Source organism: Zophobas morio, unplaced genomic scaffold (assembly GCF_036711695.1).
Source record: "Zophobas morio isolate AGI-343-1 ecotype UQ-CSIRO unplaced genomic scaffold, CSIRO_AGI_Zmor_V1 ptg000030l, whole genome shotgun sequence".
NCBI classification, from domain to species: domain Eukaryota; kingdom Metazoa; phylum Arthropoda; class Insecta; order Coleoptera; family Tenebrionidae; genus Zophobas; species Zophobas morio.
In genome coordinates, this window is record NW_026972135.1 from 16,213,873 (window position 1) to 16,222,891 (window position 9,019).

Sequence of the window (9,019 nt, forward strand, 5' to 3'; positions counted from 1 at the left end):
ATCAAAACTATATTCGAATTCGTAAGCCCTCTATAAATTATTACCTTCACAAAATGCATTGGAAACAGTATACATCCTTGCATTTGGGAGCTCAGTTATTATACGTAAAAACCAGAAGGTCAAAAAAATTCTGATGAACTAAATACAAAAAAGGGGTTTATACTACAATTCATGACTATAACAAGCATATCTTTGAAATGCCTCCGTAGTATCGAGTCCAATACAACGTCAATTCTTGTGTTTGCCAGTGTCAGAATTTTGATATATGTAATTCTGTCTTAAAGCTTAATGTTGAAAACTAATCAAGTAGGCATATTTACTCGTATCAAGTTTTTTTTTTAGTTTAGATAGTGTATACATGCTGTTATAATCTGTTTTTCTATATTCATTCATCGAAAATGATTCCCAAGTTGTTAAATGAATCAATTCTTAAAAACCCAGATGTAGTCATAAGGTATTCTATAATTCTTATTTGTCACTGACATAATGCGGCATTTGTCATAGTTTACAAACAAATTATTAGATTAACTCGAATCTGCATACATCAAAACTTTAGATTTAATGTCCTTGGCAATATCGTTAATAAAAATATGGGACAGGAGAGGGCCTAAAATAGATCCTTGGGGAACACCTAAAGCTACCGAGATTTTATCGGACTCATATGCATGATGTTAAACATTCTGAAATCTTGACGAGAAATAAATATAAATTAGTTAAACTGTATGACCTAAGCCAATGTTCAGCAGCTTCACCAGCAAAATGTCTTGACCCACCTTGTCGAAGGCTCGCGAAAAATCCATATGGATTACGTTGACTTGTTGCTTATTGTTATTATTTTTTCGGACTTTTTTTTAATACAAATGACTCGTAAATTACTTAATTTGTACCATCACTGTTTTCTCATCTTATAGCAAAACGTACCCAGTGAACGACCTTTCCCCTGTAGTTTCATAGATCAAGGTTTATAATAACTTAACAATGCAGTTTATAATCAATTATTTTATTTAACTTATTTCGCACAACATAAACCTTAACAATCTTTGTACGTACTCATGTGTTTATAAAACACACAGTTTCGTTTCGCCCTTAGAGCAAATACCGCAGTTTAAAATTAATACTTAAAATTTAAGAACCTTCGTCTTTATCGATGAGTACGGCGTTCAGACACCGACTTTTGCAGTGGTAGTTTACTATACCATCAAATCAGTCGTTCAATCTATATCTGAATCTAATAAGTATATCTTTCAAAGTCTACTAGTTTCCTGAGTATTGTTTTTGGTGTTAGCTACCATAGCCGTTATTGTTGGTAAATTCGTTTCGTCAGCCGTTGTGAAAATGTCGTTGTCGTGACCAGAATCCTTAGCAGGAGCTGTCTCGGGTTGTGGCTTGGGACCATCCATAAGGAATATCGTGAAAAGGAACATTATGGAACCTAGAATTCAACAAAGGTGTGAGTGAACGCTGTCAACTTGAATATTATTTAAACTTACTTATTCCGTAAAAGCCAGCGTAAAAAATGTAGAGACTTTCTCTGTACCCTATTGCTTTAGAAACGGGTTCTACAACAATGGGTAAGTTTCCTCCTATGTTGTTCATCACAAACAGGAAAACTCCAACGGTTGTTGAACGGACATGTAGGGGTACTATTTCCACCAAGATGGCGAATAGGATGCCAAACCACATTTCGGCGAAGAAGTAAGAAAGACCTAAGAAGATCATCGCCCAAGTTGGGTTAAAATAAACACTTCCGAAAGCTCCAGGTGTGGCAATGATTTGACTAATTGCCAGGACCATGACTCTAGACCTTATGCCCATTTTGGCGACGAACACGTCAGAAACTACACCTCCAACAACCACCCCAATACTTCCAACGATGATAGTGACCGCAAACAGCCACCAACCTAGGTCATACTCAGGGAAATACTGTTGGTAGTAAAGATCACAGTTGTAAGCGAAGCACATGCCTCCGCAATGTCTTAAAGAAGCAGCCAAACACAACATGATGATCCTCGGATCCAGGATAATCGTCCAGATTGTTACTTTTTTGGTAGGCGTGTTTCCCGTGCTTGCATCTTCTCCAATAGATGTCCTTGGTGGTTCTTTCAAAGTAAACCAGGTGAGAACACCGACGATCAGTGCGACAATTCCAGTACCGTAGTAGGTCACTCTCCATCCTAACCCCCAAGCGTTGAGTGGTGGCACGTAACGACCTACAGGAAACGCGATTCCGTAACCCCCATAAATCCCCCAGTTGAAGACTGACATGACCAAAGCCCTCTTCTCTTCAGGAAATATGTCGGACAATAACCCGGTGGCTAGAGGGTTGCACCCCGACTCTCCTGCTGCCATTATCATTCGTAACAGTACCAACTGCCAAAATTCGGTTACGCTTCCGCATAAAATTATAGCGATTGAGAAGACGACAGTGCAAACTGCCAAAATTCGAACGCGGTTGTATTTGTCAGCTGCGATTCCCAGGATTACACCTACTACTGTGAAGACTGCCATAAAACTGGGGCCGGCAAGGATCTGATAGTCCAGTCCTAGACCGTTGTAGTTCCATTCGCAGTAGGGTGTTCCATTGATGTTGTATGATTCACATACTTCCGAACTGTTTGCTTTATCACATGTGATAGGGAGATCGCTTAAGGAATATTCTGTGCTGTTTAGTTGGCAAGCTATGTCCCCGAAATGGAGATCCATGGCGATGGCTTTTGAGGTCACTCCTATCATGTAGTGGCCCAGTTCACCCAGGACATAGCCGATGGATACTATGCCAAGGACGTAGGGCTGATACAGGAAACCTAACTTCTCGAAAATTTGCAACATCTTGTAGCAGAACTGGAAAAAAAAGGATCTTATTAGTTTCCAAAAATTTTAGCAAACCAGTTTTATTTGAACTTAAGTTGAAGCTATACAAGTTTTCACTGTTTTATAGTGGTTATTTAAATGAGTAAAGTTGAAAAATAAATATTTCACCCAGTCTGAATTCGCCGCATTATAACAATTTGCCGTATCGTTGAGACGGGTATACAATTTGTCATTCGAACTAAATTATTGGTTGTCTAACTATGTATCAGAAAAGAAACATCAAACATAGAAAGAACTTAAAAAGTTAGGTGAGTTATCAGTGACAGTTGTGACAGGTGACGAGTGGTCGTCAACAAAAAAAATCGGGACCGTAGACAGACGGATAGACAGACAGACAGACAGACAGACGGACGGAAACGGGAGACCTATTTCTTCGTACTGTTCGTTTCCAAAAGAAATTAGGTATTGTAACTATAAGGGCTTACATTTTGCCCATTTTTCTTAATATGTGCAGTCTTCTTTTCACAAGAAAAAAGGTAAAACATGTTTAGAATGGTAAATTTTTGTAGTAAAGTATCGATTTTAAAATTAGGCTCCGCCCCTCGGTCTGACAACGAATGAAAAATTCATCACAATTGAGCTTGGGATCGATATGGATGGGGCTTAATTTTTGGCTTGTTTTTTTGTTAATATAGATAGTATTCTTTGAACAACACGGTACTCAAAAACATAGAGAAATAAGTATTTTGTAATTAAGCTCCTCCCCTTGGCTCACGACGAATAAAAAATCATCACAATTGAGATTAAGGCGGGTGCGTGAGGCTTACATCCTGCCTTTTTTCTTAATATGTGGAGTCATCTTTTCACAATAAGAAACTTAAAACATGTTTAAACTTTAAAATGGTAAATTTGTAATTTGTATAGGGAAACATCGATTTTGCAATTACGCTCCGCTCCTCTGTCTGACAACGAATGAAAAATTCATCACGGTTGAGTTCCAGACGGATGGGTGGGGCTTCTCTTTTGGTTTTCTTTTTTAATTAATCCATTTAGTTTTCTTTGTAGAACACCATTACTTAAGAACAAATGTGACATGGTAATTTGTCGTAGAAAAATAAGTAGTTTACAAATAAGTTCCGCCTGTGTTTTTTTTCCTTAATATATTTACATGGCCATCTTTGCATAACAAGAAACTAAAAACATGGTTAAAATGGTTTTTGCAAGGAAATGTGGATTTTACAATTATGAGGCGGAGCCTATTGCAAAATCGATATTCATTTATACAAATTTTCCATTCTAAATATGTTTTAAGTTTTATGTAGTGAAAAGAAGTTTACACACATTAAAACAAAAAGGCAAAAAACATGTTTTTAAGTATCGTGTTGTTCAAAGAATACTATGTAAATCAAAAAAAAAGGCAAAATATTAATCCCCGCCCACCCACCCTATCTCAATTGTGATTTTTTTATTCTTAGTAACTTAAAACACGTTTAAAATGGTAAATTTTTCTAAGGAAATTTGGATTTCGCAATTAGGCTCCACCTCTAGCTATGCCAACGAATGAAAACTTCATTACTATTTAGATCAGGGCAAGTATGGGTGGGGCTTAATCTTTGGTTTTAATTTTTTCTTAACATACATAGTATTCTTTGAATAACACGATACTCAAAAAAATGTCGTACATGGTATTTCCTTGTAGAGAAATAATGGGGATTTTGCATTTAAATTCCGCACCTTTGGCTCTCGACGATTAAAAAAAATCATCCCAACTGAGATAGGGCGGGTGGGCGGGGCTTACATTTTGCCTTTTTTTCTTAATATGTGTAGTCGTCTTTTCAGAACAAGAAACTTAAAATATGTTTAAAATGGTAAATTCTTGTATACATAGTCTTTTCTTAGTGTACATAGTATTCTTTAAACAAACAACACGATCCTCAAAAATATGTTTTTAATTTCTCATAGAGAACTAAGGATTTTGCAATTAATCTCCGTCCCCTTGGCTCACGACGAATAAAAAAAATCATCACAATTGAGATAGGGCGGGTGGGCGGGGCTACCTTTTGCTTTTTTTCGTAATATGTGTAGACTTACTTCGACAACAAGAAACATGTCTAAAATGGTAAATTTTTGTAGTAATCAATTTAAATCCTCCATTTTTCTTCTACAACCCCTTTAAATAATTTGTTGTTTTATTATATGGGGGGGGGGCTCAATAGAAAACCGCCCTGGGTGCCAAACTACGCTACGCCCCCACTGGTCGTCAATCATCACAACGAAGCGGCAAAATTCAGGAAATTTGAAAGCCTACTTAACTTATCTTTTACGATCACTTGTATTTTACGAATTAAATTAAAAAAATAAAATAAATACCAAGAAAATTGTTGTTGACATTTAATATAAGTAAATATTCAAATAAACCAAATTCCTCACCGGAGCTATATGTGATATTTTTAAACCACTCTCTCAGAATCCAGAAAAAACTATTTATACACTTGTGAGCATTTCAAAATTACTCGACTTTTTTATTTATAATTTTTACTCATGTTATTTAACTTTTTCCATTGCAATGCTAAATTTTTTTAAGAAACTCTTCCTCTTTGAAATTTTCATTAAGATTTTTTTCTTTTTTTTTTTCAACGTGGTTTACCATGAGAAGAAAATTGAATGAAACTTATGAGATACAATTTTTATGATTTTAATGAATAATTTTTTTTTTTCTAATAGATACTTCAGTTGTGACTTTAGTTATATTCGATAAGTATTCGTGTCACAAAAGCATATTAAAAAAGTTACATTAGGACTGACATTTGTGATAGTCGTATACTAATCATCACAACGAGGCGGCAAAACTTTGCGAAATATCAAAACCAACTTAGTGTACGATTTCCAGTGATCACCTTGTATAATTACGAAATAAATTTATAGTGACAGCACAGTTCAATTAAATAGTCAGATGTAAAATTTGCCACAATTATGTATTTTACCACAGCTCATTTATTTTTCATACAATGATGTGTCATTAATTCAAAACGTGTAACCACTATTAATTACACAAACTCCACTGAATATGGAAATTTAGTCAAATGTATACAAAATAAAGCACGTACCTTTATTTATCTCTCCACACATTATTGTAACACAGATATTAAAAATAACCTTATTGCGATTTTTTTGTGAACCCTCCCATTGCTAAAAAAATTCAATAAACTTGGTCGCAGCGGAGCTTAAAAATAAACTAGTTTTTTTTTTAATTTTAGAGCATAGCTTTCAAAGAACCGTGCAATTTTGATCCTTAATTTTTTCTACGTCTAATAATTATCGAGATATCAAGGAACCCACGCTTAGTGACTCACCCTGTATAAATAAAAATCTTTGTTATTTAATTCCACGTTGTTCACGTTTGACATTCATTTAATTTTCAGAAATAGATACAAATTAAATTATTGGTAAGACTGAATTATAAATTAAACATTTTTTGCACTGTCTGACTAATTGTACCACGTGACGTAATCGAAAAATTAAAATCATTCATCCTGTTTTTAAACGTTTTAATAACACCATGACTTTCTAACCGAGATAGTTTCTGGAGACTGACGCACTTCCTGTCTTCAGAACTAAATGAATGATGAAGCGAAAAATTGAAAAAAATCAGCACTGGTTTCCCAACCATTTCAACGTTTCGACATTATACGTCATCAGGAAATAATCCTGTGGGTTTTGTGATGTCAGTTCGAAACATTTTGACTCATTATCAAAATAAAAGGAACTCAGACATCTCTAGGTTTCGTAGAAACTTTAAATCAATTACAAGCTGCAAAAACACAATCTAAAAGAGCTGACAAGCTAACAACAGTTTTCTTCTCACAGTTTTATTTGGAAGAAAAGCTGTTTAAAATATTTGATTAATATTAAATTATTAAGTAAACTAGAAACTAAAAAAATTTGATTTATTCTAGTGTGAAATAATGTAAGGTTATGTTTCATTTCATCTTCATAGACGGTTTCTTTTAGTTTTTATACTTCAAATTAACAATTCGTTACAGGAAGTTCTCATACTTCGTAGAATAATTAAATTGAACAGGTGGTGAATTTTTGATATTAGAATAAATTATAACAATCAATTTTACCGTATTTAAACGTCCTTATAAAAATATAGATCGATTTAAATTTTAACTTTATGATTTCCGAAATTTCAAGCTCGAAACGGTCGTCCACAAAACCCGTGAAAGATCAATAATTTTGTTCACGTAATAAGCTCTGTGAGGCTTTCGAAGTCTGACCTGTCTATTTTAATTAAAATAACATTGTTGTATTTAATTTATTAGTTTCAGTTGTTGTTAGAGATGCACAAAGTAAAATACAATCGATTCGACTCTTATTCAAGGTTGTGCGTATTTGAAAAGAAATTTGCATTTTGAAGTATCAATAATTAAGCTCTAACACTTTTATTAGGATGCAACATATTTTTAATTTTTGATAAAATTAACCGCACTTTTTAATATTTTGGCACAATGACATTTGGATAAATTTTGAATTTCTCAGTTCGTTTTTTAACTACGATACTAAAATTTTTTTATAAAATAATTAAATTTAAAATTAATTAAATTTAAAATTAATTAGTATATTAAAATTAATACTAGTGTGCCAATAATGTCACCGTAGACACTGTCAACAACAAAATACTAAATTGAGATATTCAAAATATGCCGGGAAGACCCGAGGAAATTAGAAATAAATTGCTTTTAGGAACCGACTCCTCAACAAAATAACCCGCTTGAAAAAACTGCTTCCTCTTGTTTAACGAATGAATCATAAACTATAACTATCCTTTGCAGACAAGCATCCTTTCTAACAATGCACGTTAATTGTCTCGACTCAGAAAAAAGGTGTTTATTTCAAGGACACACAAAAAATCTGCACCTTATTCATTTTTTTCGCAAATTTGTTTCTTTCCATGAATCGTCTATTATGTTCCTTAAATCGGTTTTAAATCAGGTGTAACGCGAATTACCAAAGTATGACTGGCTTCGTTGGCAATATCAATGTCAAGGTTTGGCTTGGAACTCAACCGGACAATGAGATATTTTATCTTCGTCTGAGAGGTACTTCAATGTCAGCGCATGAAATTTCAAACACTTTCCGATGCAAGTTAAGTAAAAAATTCGCGCTAATTTAGTAACTTAAGTCTTTAAAAAACTGAAAGCTTTGTGGAGTGACCGTTGCGCTGAAAGTCCAGCGGAAATTCCGCGCTAATGACTTCCAGTTACCGGTGGAGACCTCTTGTCGGAAGATTCATATTTGTAATAATTTTTGGCAATCTTTTTTGGTTTAAAGAAGTATGAAACTGATTTTAACACTTACGCGTTGCAATTTTCCCAACTATCACTGACCACTTTTTACCGCAACCACTAGTAATCCCCAATCGGTGAACTTTGCCTGCGTTCAGCTTCGCCTTCTGCACTGCAATAGGTCTTCAGGAGTCCGGTTTGATGTAGTGAATGCCGGACTCCCACCCACTCTGAAAGTTGGTTATTCTATGTTCTACCCGCTTCTGAAGTTTCGTTGTGGTATTTTACACATTTCGTGGAAAATACCGGTTGACGAGGTTATATAGTTTCCAAAACATCATTACAATGAAGGAAATTATGATTTTGACTAATTGGAACAAATATTTTTAAACTTTGTCACGGGATACATGCAAGAGATACATAATTAATAATTATGCACGAGCAATTTTTTATTTGCTACTGCTATTTAAGGATTGATTTCTCACGAAACGCTATATTACTTTTTTGTTTGAATTATTATGATTATTAGTTTTTTCTCCATTCTTTTAATCATCAAGCAATAATTTCTGACCTCGATCTTACAGGCGTGCACCTGGAAGACACACGCGATGTTATTGGCACAATTATACAAGTTAATTTTAATACTTACATTTTTTTTTCGAAATGAAAAAAAAAATTTACACACTGTTTATTTTTCTCCTAACTTTATTTAAACTTAATTACTCCAACCAAAAGTTGTTAAGATTATCAAGACATGCGTGTTTTTAAATAATTAACGTCATGTAACAAGCATTTTCTTTAATGCAACTATTTTAGTAAATTTTGACAGAAGAGGACGTTGAAATTGGTCAACTGAATGACATCAAGGCGACATAGGTTTCCCTTTGTTAACACACTTTTAGTATTTACTAATACATTTT

General features: G+C 34.1%; 1 protein-coding gene across 1 annotated transcript; it reads right to left on the minus strand.

Moving 5' to 3' along the window:
• Nucleotides 1–981: 981 nt before the first annotated feature.
• Nucleotides 982–8,291, minus strand: LOC135137927 (uncharacterized). The gene is made up of 3 exons (XM_064067707.1): nt 8,173–8,291; nt 1,491–2,841; nt 982–1,432 (listed from the first exon to the last, which is right to left on the minus strand). Exons 2-3 carry the CDS (start codon nt 2,827–2,829, stop codon nt 1,245–1,247), a joined length of 1,527 nt encoding a protein of 508 aa, XP_063923777.1. The 5' UTR covers nt 2,830–2,841; nt 8,173–8,291; the 3' UTR covers nt 982–1,244.
• Nucleotides 8,292–9,019: the final 728 nt, after the last annotated feature.

What these genes read in the sequence shown, in the direction of transcription:
- LOC135137927 (XM_064067707.1), bottom strand. Translation starts at nt 2,829, where the DNA reads ATGTTGCAAATTTTCGAGAAGTTAGGTTTCCTGTATCAGCCCTACGTC. An exon ending in CGCTGGCTTTTACGGAATAA is followed by an intron (nt 1,433 to 1,490) that starts GTAAGTTTAAAT and finishes GTTGAATTCTAG; the next exon opens with GTTCCATAATGTTCCTTTTC.